A 23,653-nucleotide genomic window follows, 5' to 3' on the forward strand; every position below is an offset into this window, starting at 1 on the left:
CAGCCACTTTGATTGATGTGACTCCATTGTCGAAAAACGCTGAAAACTCTGATAACGAAATCTCTTTAAATGAACTTGATTCTCAACATGCCATCAATGTACTAGCTGTAGTCATCCATTGACGACCGGCCTAGAATTTCACAATTTTAGTCACTTGCTAAAAATAATAAACAGGTTCCTAAAAATATCCATTGACTAGAATCATCTTCTCACTGCCATTTCCTGCAGTATAGCACACACTGTACAGGCTTATGAGAACAGTGTAAGAATCATTGATGACAAAAATCAGTAATACGGGGCTTTCTCAAAGTACAGAAAATCATGTCGTTTTTTTTTTTTTTTACGAACGATTGTTAACCGACATATGATGCATCTATGTTCTTAATATCAACTGGCAGAAAAACGCAAGTACCACAGACATTTGGCCAGTAAATATAACAAGAATTTTGAGGCCTGGCTTGTGCCTACTCGCAATTGTACATTTCACTATGAAAAAAAAAAATTCTCAGGAACACAATGACAAGTTACAATGTCAATAGTATTCTTCAGATGAGCTTCTATTTCAAGAAGAAAAATATATTTTCAGAAATTTCAAGCAGTACCATCATACATGTGCTTGACATTTCTCCAAAGTTTGGATCAGAAAATGAGTACCATCACTGTGTATCACTTTATACAGTATATTAGCAGAGCTGCTAGCAATACAGACAACATAATAATATTAATACAGCACAAGTGTGTATATAACTGATAGACCCTGATTAAGTTGTATACTGAGTTATGAAAATGGAACTGTGTATTATCTCGGTGACATGCAAAAGAAGAGGGGGTTGTTAATTCATCAAAAATACTCTCATTTTCTTCTGTCTCCCTCCTGGTGTGATTTTGCTCAACTAAAGTGACAGATTACGTCATCGGCCATTAGGCACAACTTACGGTTTCCATTTTTAACAGCGGAGTATATTACTGGTGGTGTGGTAAAGTAATGGGGCTCTATCCAGCCAAGCCCCAATGCAACAGAGAGAGGGCTAGGGCGCTCTCATATCGGTCCTATCTTCTTTCGCAACACTTGACAAGCTGCAGTCTCTACCTTAAGGTCATAGTAGTCATAATGAGTTGATCACCAATAGTATATACAATTTTGATTCTAATTATTGAAGGGGCTCTTGAAACCTATTTTGGAAGTTTCAAGTCAGACTTTTTTAAGCACCCTGAATTATGTTTTATAGATTAAAAAAATGTTTTCGTTTCGCCAAATTGCACAAATGGAACCTTGAACATCTGTTTCCAATGGCTAACTAGCAAAGCTACCTATTAAATGACCAATGACTATCTACACCAAGCTACCTATTTAATGAGCAATGCCTATCTAGACCGAGCTACCTATTAAATGAGCAAAAGCTATCTTTACCAAGCTACCTATGAATGAGCAATGGCTATCTAGACCAAGCTACCTATTAAATGAGTGATACTAAGCTACCTATTAAATGAGCAAAAGCTATCTTTACACAAGCTACCTATGAATGACCAATGGCTATCTGGACCAAGCTACCTATTATATGACCAATGGCTATCTAGACCAAGCTACCTATTAAATGACCAATGGCTATCTAGACCAAGCTACCTATTAAATGACCAATGGCTATCTAGACCGAGCTACCTATTAAATGAGCAAGGCTATCTAGACCAAGCTACCTATTAAATGACCAATGGCTATCTAGACCAAGCTACTTATTAAATGAGCAATGGCTATCTAGACCAAGCTACCTATTAAATGAGCAATGGCTATCTATCCCAAGCTACCAAGCTATAAAGTATTGAGCTATCGAAAAAACCATGAGGAATATACAACAGTGAGAAGTATGATACTTTAGTGTAACTATAGACAAAGCTACACTCCAGAGAGCAAAAAGCGACAATTCATTCTCACTGCATGAAAAAGTGCAATGTGAAGGCGGCATTAAATCAATGCTAGTCCATCCATATATGAGATTTGTGGTCACTATTTATGTTATACAAGTTTGAACATAAATGCTAAATATGCAGTATATGTATGTTAATGATAGTATGTATACCTGACCGCTGTACTCACCACTAACAGGCCTGCCTGGTGGTTTCACAGATGGAGATGTGATTTCCTTTTGGTCAGTGGAGTTGATACCAAATAATCTATCAATTTCCTTTTTATCAGGTGGTGGTATTGGATATCTACCTATAGCCATTTCAACCAGTGATAACCCCATGCTCCAAATATCTGACTGGACTGTGTAGTGTGTACCCTGGAGACGTTCAGGCTGTAGACAGAAATGGACAGAGATGATAGTACAAGTGTAAGAATCGACTCCAAGTATTAAAGGGTGTGAAGACTCGGGCAAAAAGAAACGTCTAATGCCGGTAATCTGACCTAGTTTCGAATGAGGTGTAACAGAAGTGTTAGACACCACCATCGATCCCAGAAAATACACACACAGCACTAGTGTGCAGTCAGTACATACAAATGCGGTCAATACCCATAGCACAGTGTATAAATTATACAGCGATGGACATCTCAGGTCCAGCTAAAAAATAACAAGGTATCACGTTTCATTACTGTCTGCATTTTGTAGCTACACGAACAAAACGTCACTTGCAAGCAACAGAAAGTTAACTTTTCCAGATGGCCGCACGCGGTTTGGGGCAAGTCTTCAATGCTTTTAAAGCATCCACAGATCATTATGAACACTTTGGGGCCAAGAGTGAAATCATTTTAACCTACCCCATAGATTTAGCTGTTACTTTTTAAGCCTTTTTCAAGAACAGGAAACCAGATATGGAGACACACACTCAACATCAACAGAAGGCTGCAAGGCCACAACAACATTAGTTTAGCCTATCATGCAGTAAATCAGAAAGGCTGGTAAACTAAAAACCTCTTTAGAACATCTCTGTTTCCTATTACACAATGTTTACCCAAATGACTATTGATGGCTTTAATAATTAACTGTTGCAATACCACTGTATCTTGTAACTTTTTTGGGGGGGGGGGGGATGGCACAGATTGTGGATCCCAGGAGCCATAAATATATATATAAATATAAATATCAGCAATAGTACTTTAGAGGAAAATCATGCTTTAAATAAATATTAAAAGATGCAAAAATAATCACAAATGCTGAAAAGGACAATCTGCTATTCCTTGGACAGGAAGTTAAAACCCTTGGAACCAACTTTCAAGGAGCTAAACATTTAAAATATTTTGAGAGAATAATGCTGACTTTAACATGTATTGTTTATAAAAACATATCCTATCAGCCTCAACGAACTCCTGGAGATGAAATCTTAACAAGAAACATACCTTTTATTTCTTTTTCTATTTTTCACTCTTGTATATTTTGTTTATATTATTTTGCCTAAGACAGATTCCTTTGACATTTATGAGGCAAATGTTTCATATGAGTAGGTAGAATCTTTCAAACTTCTCGTATCACTGAACAACCGAGAAACATTTACAAGCAGTCACAGTCTGAAGAACACACATCATCCATCTGTTTTACCTCACCAGAAATCATTCTTCTATGACCATATATAAAACACTCCATCGGGCAAGAAAATTTAAATGTTATCCTTTCTCTTGAGGTATCCCTAGTATGCCTAATCTCAATGTCTGTGTAGGAGAGACCCCAAATGAATATTCATCACCCCAAACACAGGTAAGTCAGATCAGAACAAAAGGAATCACAACAGCTAATCCTGCGGTGGAAAATGTCAACTAAGTATGATACAAACTGATTCTTGCATCCCTTAGTACACACAGATCTATTAGAGATGAATGCCGAAGGAATTACGCAAAATATGGACACACTGGAGGAGTACAGTGTCCAGAAAATAAGCTATTAAACTCTCAATATCAGTATACTGTAGAAACACTTCAGAATCTTGAATGTCCAGGAATTACACAAAATATGGACACACTGGAGGAGTACAGTGTCCAGAAAATAAGCTATTAAACTCTCAATATCAGTATACTGTAGAAACACTTCAGAATCTTGAATGTCCAGGAATTAAACAAAATATGGACACAATTAAGTTGGATGTCCAGGAATTAAGACAAAATATGGACACAATTAAGTTGGATGTCCAGGTATTATCACAAAATATGGACACAATTAAGTTGGATGTCCAGGAATTAACACAAAATATGGACACAATTGTTTGCCCCTTTGAGATTTAATTCTTTACGAACCATCATCAATACAAAATAAAAATAAGTCAATTAATCATGCTAGTGTGTCGAGTAAGAACAACACAAATGCTATTAAAAAATGAACTGGATGGATACTTCTTTAATTTGACCATGATGTTAACAATAATTCACTAATTCTCTATTAACAAACCAATTTGTTTTGGTGTGGGGGGGGGCAGGGGGGAAGGAGAAAGGGAGAAATACCACACTGTAAATATGTGACTTCTGGCTAGGAGTCACACAGATGGAACTGTGAGAGACTCTTTCCACTTGTAACGAAATGTGTGATTTCATCTGTTATATATAATATTGAAATAGAACACATTACTTTATGAGAGCACTTAGCATAGATTTATAATGTCAGTGGAAAGAGGTGACACTTTTCAGCCCTTGAAAACATGACTTGGCAGACTTCATGAGGGCACTTGGCATAGTTCTATGCCATTGACTATAAATGTAATAATGAGAAGGAACCTTTTACAACGGTAAAAGGCCAGAAGTGAAAGAAGTCGTTTTTTGCCTAATTTGACAGTTGATATTTCATTCTGAAAGTCTGCAAGATGCAAATTCATATCACAGGGAACCTTCTTACCAAGTGAACTCGAAGGGAAAAAAATGCACCAATTAGGAGTAATTGACACAAAACTGTAGAGCGTCAAAAAGACACAAACACAGCCAAAGCACATACACACACAGATAGCTTTTAACCCCTCTTTCAGTTATGGACTTCCTGTCAAACCCCTCACCAGACCATGGTGGATCCCCCAGGGGCTCGCTACTCTGATTTTTACCATGGCAACTGAGATCTGGAGAAAAGCCATAAAAGCCTCCAACAACAAACCTACAGCAACATTTAATCTCCTGGCTATATATAGAAGCAACCTGGACCTAATAAAGGACACCACCCAACTTTGGAAAAGTAACTGCATTTGGTTTCTAATAAACCAACATACTATTGAACAGAGGAATATACACGTTTTCATGTGCATTAAACACTTCAGAAACAGAGAAAAAACCATATTTTCACTTGGGGTGAGCACTTATGAAACAGAAAAAAAATTAACACATTTTAACGTGGGTTCAGCACTTATGTATCAGAGAAATAAACAAGTTTTTACTTGGGTTAAGCACTTATGCAAAAGAAAAAAATAAACACTGTATTTTAACGTGGGTTAAGCACTTATGCAACAGAAATAACCACAAGTTCACGTGGGTTCAGCCCTTATGAAACAGAGAAATAAACATGTTTTCACTTGGGTTCAGCCCTTATGAAACAGAAAAATAACATGTTTTAAGGGGTTAAGCACTTATAACAGAGAAATAAATATCATTTCACGTGGGTTAGACATTCAAACATAAATCTACAAGTACCAAGGGCTTGAAAAAGAATGGCTGTTTTTTTTTTACATAACCTGATCTCAGGTTATCGATCGCTAAGCTGGTTTATGATGCTATAAGCTACAATTAAGGGCATAAACTCAGCAACTTTTATTCTCTAGGAAGCTTGTCAACAATATGAAGTGCTGGTAAGTTTCACAGTCACTATAATTCTAAATGTTTCTGAGTTACACAACTTCCCATTAGTACGTAGTCAATTTGTACTACAAACCTAAGCAATGAAACCTCTATAACCGCTTCTTTTACGTATCCCTTCTATTCCCTCTTCCTCACCCACTTCCAGGTTTCCTCCTCATCCACTATCCCAACCTCATCCACTGGCAAGTCCCCATTTGCTACTCCTCAATTTACTACCTTTCCCCATCTACCACCCCTACTCATCTGCTAGCTCTTCTCATCAACTATCCCCTCCTCCTTATTTATCTTCCTCCAGTTTTTACCCCCTCCACTGTCTCATCCTCATCCACTACCACTTCCCATCTACTACCCCTCCCCATCCACTATCTCTCCTCATCTGCTAGCCACTCATCAACTACCCCTCCTCATTCTCTTCCTCAAGTTTTAACCTCCTACACTGTCCCATCCTCATCCACTACCACTTCCCATCTACTAACCCTCCCCATCCACTACTGTATCTCTCCTCATCTGCTAGCTCTCCTCATCAACCACCCCATCGTCCTTATTCTCTTCCTCCTCCACTGTCTCACCCTCATCTACTACCAACTCGCCATCCACTACTGTATCTCTCCTCATCTGCTAGCTCTCCTCATCGACTACCCCCTCTTCCTCATCCACTGTCCCATCTTCTTTCATTTGCCACTCTCACCCCCCCCCCTCTTTGTCCAGCACCCACCACCTCACTCCTCACCCACCTCCTCCAGAACTTTTTCCTCATTTCAGCATGTTTCGACAAAGTACGATATTAAAACATGAGATGTTTTGACCTCCAAAATCACAATTTTTTGAAACCAATGATAACACTGATATAATTCAACATTTCCCAGTCTTCATTTTGCTAAAAAGTTATATCAATCGCAAAATATGTTCAGATCATATGACTTACCGACATATACGATCTCGTTCCAACAAAACTGTTGGCCATGGAATCGATCAGCTGACCGCTGACCCCAAAGTCACACATCTTTATCTCTCCTCTGGAGTTAACAAGAATATTGGATGGTTTCACATCTAGAGGAAGAGTTTGATAAAAGAAATGAACTTTAAATTGTGTAAATAATACAAAGGGAAAAAATCATCATCACTAGCAACTTAGAGTAGAAAGTTACAAACTTATGACCACCCAAGAATTGTTCAATTCTCCTTTCACAACCCACCAATCGCCAGGTTGTCTTGGCCTAGCAAGAAGTGTTGGGATGTCTGCAGAAGCAACGAGAGGAGAATTGCTGAAGTCTTGAGTTTGTTGAGAAAATCTTGTCAACAAGACAAATTTGTTTGCTATTAGTAACTTTGATGATGACAAATGGTTAGCTATTCCAAAGAGAATGTGTGCTTTAGCCATAACCTCCATCTGGAAACTAAACTGGTATCAATCATATTTTTGAATCCAGGAAATCAGTCTTGTCAACTATTTCCAAAAGGTTGGAACAACCTCTATCAGCTATCCTTATGCAATGCTACTGAAATAACTGAAAAAGATAATGTTCAGGGTGAGTAACCTGGAAGTTAGTTTTGCATTTATTTATTTTAATTTTTTTTTTCCCTTACATTTTTAACAAAAGACATAGATTTACAACTTAATAAACCTACACATCTCTCCTACAGTGTAAATATTGGTCATTCTTTATTTAGTTTGCAACATTTTTTTCGGAAAAACAAATTTGTTGTTCGTACAACCAAACTTTGTGTTTGGACAACCCAAAAGGTACTCCTGGTTCTCTGAGGAATGGACCACCAGAAAAAATCCTTAAAAAATAAAATTGACCTGCTATAGCCTGTAAATAATTGGTAAAGATTAAGCAATGTTCCCTCACTGACCCACTCCCTGGTCAACACCCTCTGCCTCATCCAGCCAATAAATCTACCATTCTGAAGAGCTCTGCATCATACATGTACATACAGTACATGCGGTACACTACCATCAAAACTGTATAAAATATCCTATGTCAGATGAATGTCACAAAAACAGCCACTCAACTGGCCACCATCAATTGGCCACCATCATGGTCAATGGCAGTCTTTTGTATTATTAATACAAATTAATCCACTGGGTAGAGACCATTGCAAACATTTGATGATGCCTTTTGAATGCAAGAATTAATCCCATTTTGTGATTCCAACCCACGAGGATATAAGACGTAACGTTGAATGTCGTCTTAGAAGAGATATGACAATGCCTGCCTAATATCGGTCACACCTGTACAAAGCTCCATACACATACAGTAAAACAAAATGTTCTCCCTTCGGGGAAACTATTGTAAGATACACTATTCATTTCATGTTTAAGATTGTTTCTTTCAAATGAAGAACTATTATTAACTTTGAATAAATCAATTAACGAACAACGGTGTTCATCTGTCATGTATATATACATACATGTATATATTAATATAAACACACCAGTGTGTGGCAGCATTCAGTTTGCCAAAGGACACTGTCCTGATATTTTTACATCGCACGTAGCCTAATATCATTCTGTACTAGTCGGCTAGTGGCAGATGCAGTCACATTTCATCATCGGTTAGCAATTCCCATTCTAAATGGTTCAGACTCATCAATTCTATCTATCAGCTTTTCTCTTATCCAGCAAACCTGCCATGGGATATCTCCTTACACAAGTTAATTGGACGGCAATATTTGCTTCAATCCGTCGTCGTCGCTGATCAAATTTAATTTTGGAAGAGTATCTCTCTCAGACAGCCTTTACCCACAGACAAGCTCTTGGGTTTTTGGTGACTGTGTGCGCGCACGAGCGAGAGATCGCTCGTGCTCATTTCGCATGGAAACGAGTCCAGAACCTGTTCGTTCTCGACGGCAGAGAAAATTACCTTCGACCGAGGGCTTACCTCAAGGGTATATGGTAGATTACACACGGCTTAAATATGTCACTGAAGTTTCCTGAAATGTCAAAGGGTCAAATTTGTGGGCAGACTTTTAACATGAGTGAGACCGAGAGACTATGTTCATTTGTTTCAGGTGAAGAGAATATGTTATTATGTGAACAATAAAACACAGAACGACCGCAGAATTGAGGCCAATCTCTTGTATCTATGGAGTTACCAGGAGGACGAACGATGAAAAAGAGCAAAGATACATTCATGTTCTTAATTCTAGACTTGTCTAGTCTATAATTAAGTTCATGTTTTAATTCTAGACTAGTCTATAAATTACCCAACGGCAGAGAGACATCTTCCTTTTAATCATCTAGTTTTACCTTAGTCTTGTTACCATTCATTTACGGTTAGACAAAAATGTTTATTACCTCTATGCATAATTTGATGTTTTTCTCTCAGGTAACTGAGGCCTTTCAAAACCTGGAAAATAGAAGAAAATATATATATCTTTCAACAAGACTTAATGAAGAATGTTGTTTGAACACCCAATAGCATGCCAGAAAGGAGGCAAAATTGAACTTCAGGCAGTGTTAAAATAGTAACATTAGGGGGAAGAGGGCTGGAGGGTGGGGGGGGGGGTTGGAAGGGGATGAGAGAAGAAGAACCAGACTGTACTAAACATGTTTTTACATCATGTCATGTCAGGTTCTAAGGTGAAAGTGCAACAAGTGGCTAGGAAACAGGTATAAGAGACCCCCCCCACCCTAGAGTAAATTTATCAGATCATGTCAATTATAATAAATTGTCTCCTATCACTCTTGCAGTAGTAGATCAATTAAGTCTGATCAATTAAGACTATGAAAGCTTCTCTTTTTGCCATATACATAAGTGAAATTTGATGAAAGGAAAAAGCCATACTCCTCTTCTCACACCTAAAAAACTACAGTACAAAATTCAAAACAAGGATTACCATCATCACCTGACCCACCCTTCAGGGTCACCCACACACTTCCTCTTAATCCCAAACCTATTGTTCTATGGTGACGGAAGAGACATTAATAGGTTTAATGATCGTCGGAAAGTGCGCTGTGACTGGCAACTAGGTCAGTGGATGCAGGGGAGTGATAAAAAACCAGAATGAAAACATTTCATGGTTCCTTGCTGCTGTTCATTAGTTCCATTCATAGGGAAATTTCTAACAATGCCCTGATACAACAACAGTAATTTATGCTCACAAACTTTTGTTGCCAAAGTAATGCTAAGCCCTGATATCAATTGCAACACACATCAGTGTGTGAAGACTATCTACCATCATCATCATACCAAGTTTGACGAAATTCCGACTAGTAATAGTAGCCAAGTAATTGCAATTTGGAGTATTTCACGTTTGACCCCATGACCTCATTAATATTCATGATATGAGCACCAAAATCAACAGGGTTCATCTACTTACTATGGGCCACCCACTCACCAGTATGGTAATGATTGGTCATTCCCTTGTTGAGTTATTGTGCATACAAACTTTTCATAACGAAATAATGCTACGCCCCTCCCCCCCTTATAAACATGCATGATATCAATTGCAACACACATCAGTGTGTGGAGACTATCTACCAATATCATCATACCAAGTTTGACGAAATTCCAATAAATATTAGCCAAGTTATTGCAACTTGACAGTTGACACGTGACCTCATTAATATTTTTTAACTTTGACCTCGTATAACTTTGCACACGAAGGTCACACAGGGGTCAACCCATTGACATTTATGATCAGAAGGTACCTTTGACATCTGAAATTAGCATCAAAACTGTAAAAATCCCCAAAACATGAAAAGGTCACCAGACGTCAAATTGAGGTCAAGGGTCACCCAGATGTGGGTCGACAATTGGATTAAATTGAAGCAACTCCCAACCCTAACGGACAATTCGTTCTCAAGTTATCGCAAAAATACTAGTTTTTTATCATTAATTGACCTTTGGTGACCTCGGATCACATGACCGTTAAGTTTCAAAATATTCCCCTATACCATTTGCAACTTGTCCCAAAATATCAACCGTGTCACACCTTGGAACTGGGAATTATTGCACTAAATGTCTGAAAATTTACTTTGACCTCATATAACTGAACCCACAAAGGTCACCTGGGGTACCTATTGACATATTTGATTGGTGAGACGTGAATATAGCATCAAAACTGTAAAAATTCAAACATTTTTTTCTTTGCCCATTTTCTCACCCAAAATACTAGTTTTTTAACATTAATTGACCTTTGATGACCTCGGATCACATGACCGTTAAGTTTGAAAATATTCCTCTATACCATTTGCAACTTGTCCCAAAATATCAACCTTGTTACACCTTGGCACTGGGAGTTATTGCATTAAATGTCTGAAAATTAACTTTGACCTTGTATAACTTTACACACAAAGGTCACCCGTGTGTCAACCCATTGACATTTTTGATCGGAAGGTACCTTTGATATCCAAATCTAGCATCAAAACCAAACATTTTCTTTTTCGCCCGTTTTCTCCCAAACTAAGCATATTTTTTCTAATGTGACCTTTGACCTTTTGACCTTGGTTTCAAATGTAGTTTGATCTGCTGATTCCAAAAATCAACACGACAAGTGTGTACAGCCATCCTAACTCCGACCGAAAACTTTGACCCCATATAAGTTCGCACACAAAGGTCACACGGGGGTCAACCTATCGATATTTATGATCGGAAGGTACCTTTGACATCTGAAAATAGCATCAAAACTGTAAAAATCCCCAAAACATGAAAAGGTCACCAGAGGTCAAATTGAGGTCAAGGGTCACCCAGATGTGGGTCGACAATTGGATTACACTGAAGCAACTCCCAACCCTAACTGACAATTCGTTCTCAAGTTATCGCAATAATACTAGTTTTTTAACATTAATTGACCTTTGGTGACCTCGGATCACATGACCGTTAAGTTTCAAAATGTTCCCCTAACCAGTTCACAACTTGTCCCAAAATATCAACCTTGTCGCACATTGGCACTGGGAGTTATTGCAGTTCTAGTATTTTGGGTTTTTGGACCATAACTGACCTTTGGTGACCTTTGTGGGCACCAAAAACAATAGGGTTCATCTACTCACTATGGGCCACCCACCCACCAAGTTTGTTCATGATCAGTCAATCCCTTGTTGAGTTATCGTGCATACAAGCTAAAGCGTCACACACACACACACACGCCAACCTGAATACATAGGTTCCTTTGCTTTTAGCAAGGAACCAAAAAGTGACAATTTTAAGAAATATATATGGTCGCATAGAAGAGGAAAGTGAATGTTTAGGTTTAAGGCAGGTACAGAAGATATGAAATGATTTAATATTGCCAATTCTAAAATAAACAACACACATGATTCTAATCCCACTCACCGCTACTGTAACTTTTCCTAAGATATTTTCTGGTATTCTGCCGTGTTTCGCTCTCTTCTGGACGAGATCCAATGAGCCGCCATCCTGCAGAAATCAAGAGGAATTTGCATGAAATTATATTATGAGAGTAAATTGTTTTTAAGACATGTTGTACAAGAGTGTGATCAAATGCAACAATTATGAGGTTACCAATTGGTTCTAGACATAGAATAAAAAAAGTGTGTGTATGGTGTTACGGTTGTAAAAAGGGGGCAAAGTTTATCAATTTATTCTCACCAAGAGGATGGGTAACTACTCATGGTTTGTATAAAGTACAGTAGTTTGTAGTTTGGTATTATTAACCCTAGCAAAGAGCCAAAGTTGTAGCAACATGGTAGCACCTAACAGACTGGTAACTAAGGGTACACCATCATGAGTATGAGTACACCATCAACAGTATGAGTACACCATCAACAGTATGAGTACACCATCATGAGTATGAGTACACCATCATGTGTATGAGTACACCAACATGTGTATGAGTACACCATCATGAGTACGAGAACACCATCATGAGTACGAGAACACCATCATGAGTACGAGTACACCATCATGAGTACGAGTGCACCATCATCAGTATTAGTACACCATCATAAGTACAAGTACACCATCATGAGTATATGAGTACACCATCATGTGTAGGAGTACACCATCATCAGTATTAGTACACCATCATGAGTATGAGTACACCATCATGAGTATGAGTATACCATCATGAGTATGAGTACACCATCATGAGTACCAGGACAAGCTTAATTCACCTCTGCATGAGTACCAGGTTCTAAGAGCCAGCTTTAGTACTTACTTTCCCACTAGTACCTCTACAAGATTTCCAAAGTGCGCAGATTATTTAGGTAGAGTAAAACTGCACAAATGCCCATACAAGTATGTACAAGTTTAGTGCCTAAAGAGTCTGGAATGTGACAGCAGTTGGCACTTATATCAAATGTTGCCAGATATTGTTGATAAATGGGTTAAACATACAGTAGAGGGATACCCTAAACTACTTGCTGTTAAAAATTATCTGGCTAAGTACTATTTTCTAGCTCCACTGGTTGTGCTTGCAACATTCTACATAACAAAATATAATATAGCTTTTAACTATAGAGTTCTTGTAGGAGCTATGGAAGATAGAATGCATATATAGGGGTGAGACCACTGATCTACACTAACTGGATAGGCCGCGCGGCTCCGTGTGTGAAGCAGCCGGAAGTGACTCAGCGGCCATGTTGGGATATTCAAAACATCACCGCGCGCACATACAGTGCATACTGTACGTTGCTATGTCGGTCGGTGGCCGAGAAGGTGATGCGAAGAGAGGCCAAGGAAGGGAAGTGAATGTCGCAGAAACAATCCTTATTGATCAAGGAAGTGAAGTTGAACATTTGAACCCCTGAGAAATATGTGTTATGCCAGACTAAAATGGTAAATATGCTTATTTTCCGTGCAGGAAAAGATATGGAATGGGTCGTCTGTACAGAGACAGACGCTGCAACTGCAATGCAATACAAAGTCTATGGGATACGTCGGACTAGGAACTTGAGGGGCATCCCTTCCTCCATGGTAAGGGCCTTTTAATTTCAAGAAAAATGTTAAGCATATCTTCTAAATTCACTTCAAATTGGGGGAAAGAATTTCATAAGTGGACGAGGCTACACCATCCATGCAACAAACTACATGTATCGGTATCTAGTATTGGGGAGGGCAAATATTAAATTTTTAGGTGGCTCGCAGTGTTACAAAAATTGGGTTAATTTCCATCTAGAAACTAAAAATGCGAGTTCCATGATAAATAAAAAAATTAGGAGGGAAAAATTCCATGTGTTCTCAGGAAAAACTTGTCGCATAGGGTTTTTGCATGATGCCGGGGTCTTAAGGCAGTGTCCAGATGTGGAATTCCTTTCAGGAAACCTAAGTGTCCAGTTTGGGGATATGGAATTAACAATCATCTACAGGGTGACAGGACAAAATCCCCCCAGACAAAATCCCCCCGGACAAAAACCCCCCGGACAAAATCCCCCCGAGCCAAAATCCCCCTGGACAAATTCCCCCCAAGCCAAAATCCCCCCAGGACAAAATCCCCCCATGCTATAAAAAATCCCATCAATTCTTTACAAAAATGCGTCATCCCGGTCCCCCAGTCCCCCTGTGTCCCCGGTCCCCCTGTCCCCGGAACCGTCATCCGGTACCGTCATCTGGTACCGTCATCCGGTACCTCCACCAGTTCCCCCACCGGTACCCCCACTGGTACTCTCAGTGGTACTCTCAGTGGTTCCCGGACCAGTACCCCGACCAGAATCCCGACCAGAACCCCGACCATACCCCAACCGGTACCCTAATAGTTAGCCTGACAGTTACCCCCACCGGTACCCCCACTGGTACTCTCAGTGGTACCCCCACTGGTACTCTCAGTGGTACCCCCACTGGTACTCTCAGTGGTTCCCGGACCAGTACCCCGACCAGAACCCCGACCATACCCCAACCGGTACCCTAATAATTAGCCTGACAGTTACCCTGACAGTTACACCCACCGGTACCCCCACCGGTACCCCCACTGGTACTCTCAGTGGTACCCCCACTGGTACTCTCAATGGCTCCCTGACCAGTACCCCGGCCGGTATCCCAACTGGTATCCTCAAAGGCACCCTGACACATACCCTGACACGTACCCTTACTAGTACTGGTACAATGACCAGTACTTTAACAAGTACCTTGACCGGTCACATGAACAGTACCTTCCTTGACCGAAACCCTCACAGGTACCCTAACAGGAGCCCTCACAGTTACGCTCGCCAGTACCCTCACTGGTACCCTGACCAGTCCCCTGACTGGTACCCTAACCAGTGCAATGACCCATGCCTTGACTGTCACACCTGGGCCATCCCTGGTTGTTGCAGGCAGGCTTTGTATGGGTCAGGGGGATATTGTCTGGGGGGATCTTGTCCGGGGGGATTTTGGTTTGGGGGGGATTTTGTTCTGGGGGGATTTTGGCTTGAGGGATTTTGTCCTAGAACCCATCTACAGGTCATTATTTTTGTACATGTATTCAGTTTTTTTTTTTTTAAAGTAAATGCCGACAGACAACTATTTATAGTTCATATGCACAGGTATATCTTTGCTGCAACAGCAATTTATTTAGCAGTTCTCCACAATTTCAGTTAAAATCTTCATATTCCTCAGCTTTTTACAGGTTGGTTCCCACAGTGACATACATGTAAGTAATGCCCTAGTACATACATATAGTAATATATGGACGTGTCGTTGTCATATGCGCGGTGATGTTTTGAATATCCCAACATGGCTGCTGAACAACTTCCGGTGACTTCACGGCTTGCTATACAATCACCGTACGCACAGCCTATCCATTTAGTGTAGATCAGTGGGTGAGACATGTAAACGATGACTGCAGTTTCAAACACACTTACAGCTAAATACATGTTTGAAAATTACAGAAAGATTGTCATAAAACAATGATCACAGTACCACAGGGAAAGGAACATGTTCAAAATCTGTCGAAAAATTACTCCAAACACATTTCAGAGTTTTGATAGTGCGGCCATTTTAGCATACCTGGCAATTTTTGTGTCACTATGAACAGTCCCTGTATACAGACAGACTACAGTAAGTACTGTACTACTACTAAGGTGCTAAGCTGCCATCAGCCAGATGACACTACTGTATGTGTCATATATGTGTGCATGAAGAAAACCACACAAGAGCTCGATAGATCACTTAGTAATCACACATTCTGTAAGGTTTTCATGGCAGTCAATTAAAACTCAAAATTTGTTGACCCTGTCAACTTAAACAGCAAATATTTGTGTCATCAATTTTCATTAGAGGACATTTTACACCTTCGTTAAAATTGTCTCGGGAAAGTTTCACACCGAGGCCGGCTGCACGTACTTGTTTTTTTTTTATAATGTCAGTTTAACGATGGCATCTTTCTGCTGTGGATAAATTCAGGTGTGTACAGTACTAGATCGACAAATGGAGAAGACCTTCTCAGATATTTGACCTCATCATATTTATTGTGCATTGAATTTGCAAGATGGGACAAATTACTTCTCCTCTGCCGAGTGCAAAAAAACATGACTTCATTTGAGTCTCTATCCTGGATATTTTGTCTACAAGCTTCTCCCCCTCCCCCTCCCCTACCACTTTACTGGAGTGTGAACCTGCCTTTACAGACTAATTGCATCATAACTTTTACTGCAGTAAGTATCACCTGCAGAAGGACCAAATATCAAGAAATACTATTACTTACTGAAAAAAGTCAAAGACGTATGGAGCTCTTTACACTGATTTATTTAACATTTTCAAAGCTAGAGTTGAGCCCACTCAGAACACATAATAATTTGGGGCTGATTTATTATTTAAGTCATATCTGTTTATCATTACTGTAAAAAACATTAACTAACATAACATTAACTAATTTGCATAGTTGTGGGAGGGAGAAGTTACTGTAAATAACATTCACACAGTACAACACTTCAAAAGTTACAGTACTTGGTTGAATGGTAAAACAGACATCTGTTTGAAATTAATTGCAAGCAAAGCTTTCATAATATAACCTGTACATAGAAGAAGTTTTTCTTCATTCACATCACATACAGTATATGTACTGCAAAAAGTTTATAGGGTTTATATCTCCATCCTAAAATTACATATTTATACTGTAGTACTATTGATACAATTTAATCCAAATATCTCTGCAGTTCATTATCTTATTCTAACTCAAAACATTTTTTTTTTAATAATTAGAAAATTGTCAAATTTCATTTAATAAGTTCTATTTTATTTCTTTGTATGTGATTGAGCACTATTAATTTCAAAAAGTGCCAGTGAGATCTATGATATCTAAAGGAAATCCTATTATTTTGTGGAAACATCACAGATAGTGTCTTTTGACAGGACACTTCAGTCGCATGGTATTTATAGGGAAAATATTTACAGTATACTGCACATTTTATTTCAAGGTGCTTTGTCCTTGACAACAGAATAACAGCATGAAATAATGACTGTGATTGGTTACGGGTGATGAACAACATGTCAGTCATTGTTAACATTTCTGTGACCTCGCATTTGCTGGCGCCTTTTATTATTTTTTTTATTGTGTCTGTCCTTGCTTTAACATTTAATATTCTCTTGAAAGAAGCACTTTAGATCCTTTAGATCATCCTTGGTGGACTGAAGACAAGATTCAGAAAAAAGATTTATCTGTGATAGTCTGTCTATACGGACTGATTACTGGCAGAAATTTATACAAACAGACCAAACGTGCCTCAGAATAGGCATGAACGACAGTCAAAATTGGGAACAACACCCTCAATAATATTTGCTGATAATAAACAGAAATAAAGGCCTTTCTGTTAGGTACGAAAACCATGCCAATTCTGCGACTGACAATTGTTAACCGACTTGTGTTTGCACTTACTATGTCTACTGGTACGTAGAACATTGCCTGAGGAATTTTTGCTTCTTCTATACTGGCAAACAGCAAACAGTCCAAATCTCCAGGCCTGTAAACTATTTCACCACACAAGCATATGGTGACGACTACTACAGTGCACTGAACTAACTTAATAACTACTAAGGCTTAAAGTGCATACTTATATTATATTCATATTAATTAATTCTACATGTCACTAGTATTGTTTCAAGATAGTATGCACTGTAATATGCAAATGGTTTCATATGAAATGGGAGATTATTGACCCACCAATGCAACAAACCTCTCAATAATACTGGGCCTTGTATTCCCAGGTAAGTACAAGAATAAAATCCAGGGTAACACATTTGAAACCTATATCCAGGGTACCTCAATACGGGAATATTTCTTGGGTATTAAAGATGGCTCAATATTATACACAGTCATAGTGCTTCCTTCAACTGCAGCCATGCATAGAAGTGCAATAAAAACACAACTGCACTGTGCAGATATGTAGGGGAAAAAAAGCAGTTAGGTATATATTGCTGAGGTGATATAACAATTGCAATTATAACCTATAGAGAATAACTATGATATAGTGCGTGATATAGAATGAACTATTTAACAGTATAGAAAGGGATATACTATATACAGTAGCTAACTCAATGCAAGATTTCTAAATGCATTCCAAACTTTACATGGGTGATAACATTAAATTCATGATATTTAGAACCCTTGGTTGGGTTTGATGTGTGCTGTTGCTTGCATACAGTACATCCCTAGGTTTGGTGGGTTACTATGCATGCCATATTAATCGAAGTGCATATATACATTTGCAGCTATTTGCAGCTCTGGGATTGGATGCATACTTACCTGTATGTGGTGGGTAACTTCCAGGTCCTAAACTATACATAACTGTGGGTGAAGTGGGATTGGATGCATACTTTCCTGTGTGGTGGGTAACTTCCAGGTCCTAAACTATATATCATTGTGGTTGAAGTGGGATTGGACACATACCTTCCTGTGTGTCGTCTCTAACTTCCAAGCTCTAAGCTACACATAACTTTGTTCTTTCCTTAAGTGTAGCCCCAGTTCCACCCCCCCCCCCCCCATCTGGTGACATGAACCATGATTCAAAGCTTGTGGGAAACCCTGCAGCTAATACATGCTTCATGATGCTTATTAATACTTGTATATGCACAGGATATAAAGTAAGCACAATTACCATACAGTTTAATATGGAACATGAAAAGATCTTATCATCAACTGTAATGAACATTTACTTGTTTGCACATGCAATGGTAAATGAATGCATTTATATAATGTATGTCCATTCATACATGTACAAAAGTCAGTAGAGTACCTGTAAAAGTAGAGTTTTACAAGTGCAGTTAATTATCAAACGTTTTGCTTCCAAATCCCTTTTTCAGAAATGTCAGACATACTGTAAGTATACAAGAGTCCAGCGAGACCTCGTGCGAGACGGAGAAAAAGAGCTCCCAATTTGTCGGACCGTCCAGCATTTACGCTGGACAAGATAGCATTCTGCTCTTCCAGGTCAAAAATAAATTAACATTCTTTGAATTATACAGACTTTGTCGTTGCTTTACTTCTTCATCCAGTCACCACATATCATTTCATACATTCACGATTACTTATGACATAAGATAAAACCCTACTGTACATAACATAACACACGCACACTGGATTGATTTTCACGCTGTGACACGCTTGCTCATGAATGCTTACATTGCAATTAAACTCAGTCAGATAGCCAGATCTCCCTATATTTCACTTCATGGCAGAGCAATTTGTATCTGCAGACAGGTGTCTTACAATGAATCACATCATTTAAAAGAAAGAAAAAAAAACTTGTTACATACGTAAAAAAAAAAACTTGTTACATAACTGTAGTAAACATGCAATTGTTAACTGCATATTAATGGAAAGTACAACAATGTGAAAAGTTTGGCACTGTGAGCGGTTAATATAATAGCACATACAGTACCAACTGGTCACAGAGAGACCAAGTGACTTCTTGCAATATGCCATGGTTTCAAAAGATATTAATATGTATGAAACAAACTTCTGTATTTCCTATCTCCTTTAATGCCCAAAAAAAGGGCCCTCAGGGAAATGAGCAAGAACAATTAGTTCTTTTCTTAGAAATCATGAGTTTTTCAAACAGAATACTTTACATTTATGGCGATATTTCAGGAAATGTTATTGAAATCATCACCTGTATAAACATAGTGCTGTACACTGTAAGTACCTTCATACAGGATCTGTTTCAAATTGCTAGTGTACTACACAATCAATGCGAATGCTGTATTTTCTCTGGGGTAATCAGTTTATAGTGCCTCATTTTTCGCGATAAAGTTGTTTTTTTAAAAACAGTTTTTCATTTGAATCTGCAAAGCTAGACAGGCAAATTTGCTAGCAATCCAATCACAAACGTGGAGGTTGTGCCTTATTAAATCTGCATGAAACTTGAATGGTTAACCTTATAATATGGCTTTATCATGGTTCAACGGTTCTTTTACATGGGAACACCCTTCTGATTGAACTGGAATGCAAACCGCAACATAAAGGAAGACCTAGCCCATCATTACTCATGTTGATGCAAGCACAGTATGATGATACAATGTTATATATCAATGGTACGCTAGTCAGCAATATGACCTCTTTGCACGCAGGCATTTTTTATGTTTTTGAAAGGCGAAACAGGATCAGAGACACTATACAGTACATTAATCAATTTTATCTAATTCATTAAGTTTACATCATCACAGTCTTTTCACAGACAAGGATCACCAAGGGTATTGATTTGCTACTGTTAAGGCCTAGTGACACAATAAAATGAAAATTAAATTAGGCTGTGACTTTCACAGCACGGTTGTTGATACGGATCCGTAAAACTTTAAAGCATATTGAATTTGATGGATGCTAGAGTGGTGTAGAGAGCAGGGGTGGGGGAGGGGGAGATATTGTATATTTTGTCTCCAAGGGTAGATCTTTCATTTATTATTTTGACATTTTAATCATAAGAACAGAATTGTTAATCTATAGTAAATTATGTGCATTTTGAGAACATTTTGAGAAATTCTGCATCTACTGCTGGAGAATTGTTGTACTTCAAAGCTTTCTATAAAGTTGCTGGTTAACATGTAATTTTAGCTGCTCTATTAAAGGATCACTGTCGGAAATATATTAGTCTTGATATGATATACAAATTTGGCAGATAGTAATAAATGTTTCCATAATTTCTCCGGTTATTCACAATAAAACAATGTGTTCGTGCTTAGGAATGCTCCTCAGTTGAGGCTAAAATTGATTGTGTCGTAGACTCCTCGTCCGTTTATGTGGAAACGTTAATATTTAAATCATTGTTTTATGAAATCCTTTAACTCGATCCAAACATGTGCTTTTATTATTCGTATTTAAATCAGAGCACACTTTGATGACATTTACATCAATTTATCCAACAGAAATCTATTTAATCCATTGTTTTAACATATAATAATTTGAACCATAAAACGTTTGCTTGTGTTGCATATATGGCAGACCTACAGACCTATACAGTAATGAACTGTGTGTTAAGCCCGCTGCACACTGTATGATTGTTCCCGACCCGACTTGACTGTTGTTACGTGGAAAATCTTTAATCGTAAAGATTAAATAGTCCTGTACGACTGACGCCAACACACGGACCGACTGATCGGTACACACAATTACCCACTGTTTGCTGTTAATGACAAGAGCTCATTTAGGTCACATGCAAATTTATTGACCTGTGATTGATTACATCTGTTAAAACTGTACAGTTTCAGTGGTGAAACCTGGTACACTGCCGTCTGCCAGTTACAAGCTACACACACATCAATGGAAGCCAATGCGATTAAAGAAACTGACACAAACTGATCAGTCGTAGTAGTATTAAACCCAAGCACAATGCTAGACTTTCCACGATTTTCCACGTAACGACAGTCGAGTAACGTCAGGTCATGATCAGTCGTGTAGGGTACGGGTGCGGGGGTGCGAGGGCACAGGGGGTCCAGGGGGTGCGGGGGTGTGGGATGGCCGGGGGCTCTTACACCAACTTTTGTCAGGCCACGTTCATTAATGAATTTCAGATATCTACAGGGACATTTCTCAAATGAAAAAGAAGTACATCCCAGAGTACTGATAGTACTAGGTTTTTGTAAAACAGTCAACAATATATCATAATTAATTTTGTGTATAAAAACAACCTTACAGTAACCTTAGATATTACCCTTTTGGCAACTATTTCTGAAAATTGCAATTCATTTTAAACCAATACCTTTAATACCTTTCTCCTATAATATTCAGTAACATGAACAAAATTTTGGAAATTTGAGGGTATTTCTCATTGTTTCCCATTAAGAAACTTAATGTATAGTAATAACACTTCAAATTTCAATGTGGATTTTTCGCACAAATACTGCTACACAACTTGCCAATTAATCTGTATGATGGCATGCCCATCTGGCGATTTTGCTACATGCCGTACTGGTCAGATGAATTCCTCTCTATGTCCTTCACCTTTGTTGGTTCATTCTGTCTGTAATACGCTTACCCTAGTACAGTACTGTATAGTAAGGTATATTTTAGTGTAAACATATTAGGAGCGGGGATACTGTTGTCGATAATTACAGCTGATCGGAGGATCACGTTCACTCATTTTGCAATTTTGCAATAAACTGAAGAAAGTGAATGGTTTGCAAATATATGTTAGGCCAAAGCCTATCAGTTTTATTTTGTTTTCCCTGTTACTTCACTTGAACCTAACCTCCTTTTAGATATGTTGAAGCTGCACCATAAAATACGTATATATACAGTACACTTCATATATTGCAATGAAATATTTACTACTGTACTATCACTAGTGAGGAGGTCAATATGTATGCAAGTAATAAAATATGTCCTCAATCAGACACCACTCACTGTACAATACATACTGTATATATATAGAAGGTGTGGGCACCTAGGTCTGTGGCTCAAAAACCCTTTTGATGTAAAAATAATTAAAAAGCTTGAATCACTTAATCACAGGTAGCAACCAAGTAAACATGGATTTGCAAACACCTTAGTAATGCAATTAAGGGGTTCAAGGTCACACACAGTGTGCTCCATAATTAGTTTTTATTGACATTCTCACAAATGGAGGTACTAAACTATTCCTTCCATCTGGTAAAATATTCCCTTTTTGAAAAGAAGACTAAATGTAGCTCCCACAACAGCATGATGAGCAGTCGTCTTCATAAATATAGCATAAATATGTACATACTGTAGTTCATTCCCAGGGTTTAGGAAGACTTCATACAGTCTACACTAGCTGATTGGAAGCCCTGTACTTATATATGCTGTGATCATGGACAATACCTTGCTTAAATTTCAAGCTATTATTTACTCTTTTTTAAATGAGTACTTAGGAAAATTCAGAAAGATAGGTATTCCGAACTCACTGGTTTGGATAGTTACAAACAACAATACTTACCTGTCTCCTCTCTCCTGCTGCACTTTCCCATCTACAGAACCTGGTCTTCAAATTGGTAACAATTTTTTACGAAGCACATATACAGTACCATTTGTGAGGTCTACATCACACTGATTCAAATTCATGTGAATATTTCTGGATCAGTCGATATCTATACTTTCAACGTTGGTTTTATGAGTCAAGGCCGGTACTCTTTCTAGGAATTTGACGCAGCATTTTCACAAAATGTTTGCGTCCGCTCAATCTATATCTCAACCTATATCTAACAAGACTATTTTTCCTATATGTAGATCTGGTGAACTGATCAAGTACCAGTTTCTAAGAAGCACTCAGATCTTATTTCGTTACAAAGGCATTCCAGTTTTGAGGGTAGGACTTTTCAATGCCACAATTCATTCTTAAACAGGGTTGGCCGGTTTTTACCGGGAGGTTTTTCCCACCTATAAGTGGGAAAAACTGGGAAAAACCTCAAATTATATTGAATTCCTAAAAATTCATGTGGAACTTGTGGGGGAGCATAGAAACTACAAGAAAATGGCATCTCATGGTAGGGGGTTGGGTTACATCCAAAGAACAGCCATGATCTATAGCTTTGCGATAAATTGTACCCTGTTCACACTTTGCAC

At 38.4% G+C, this 23,653-nt stretch overlaps 1 protein-coding gene across 1 annotated transcript in view; it reads right to left on the bottom strand.

Annotated features, from left to right (window-relative positions):
• Positions 1 to 23,653, bottom strand: part of LOC139978253 (dual specificity mitogen-activated protein kinase kinase 1-like) — a 48,682-nt gene that overhangs the window by 13,058 nt on the left and 11,971 nt on the right. Inside the window, exons 4-7 of the mRNA XM_071988260.1 lie at positions 12,040 to 12,123; positions 9,060 to 9,111; positions 6,684 to 6,808; positions 2,093 to 2,294 (exon numbers count right to left, since the gene is read on the bottom strand). Coding sequence (XP_071844361.1) covers positions 2,093 to 2,294; positions 6,684 to 6,808; positions 9,060 to 9,111; positions 12,040 to 12,123 — 463 coding nt within the window. The remainder of the gene's footprint in view (positions 1 to 2,092; positions 2,295 to 6,683; positions 6,809 to 9,059; positions 9,112 to 12,039; positions 12,124 to 23,653) is intronic.

The sequence above is a fragment of the Apostichopus japonicus genome, chromosome 13 (genome assembly GCF_037975245.1).
Source record: "Apostichopus japonicus isolate 1M-3 chromosome 13, ASM3797524v1, whole genome shotgun sequence".
In the NCBI taxonomy this organism is placed as follows: Eukaryota; Metazoa; Echinodermata; class Holothuroidea; order Aspidochirotida; family Stichopodidae; genus Apostichopus; species Apostichopus japonicus.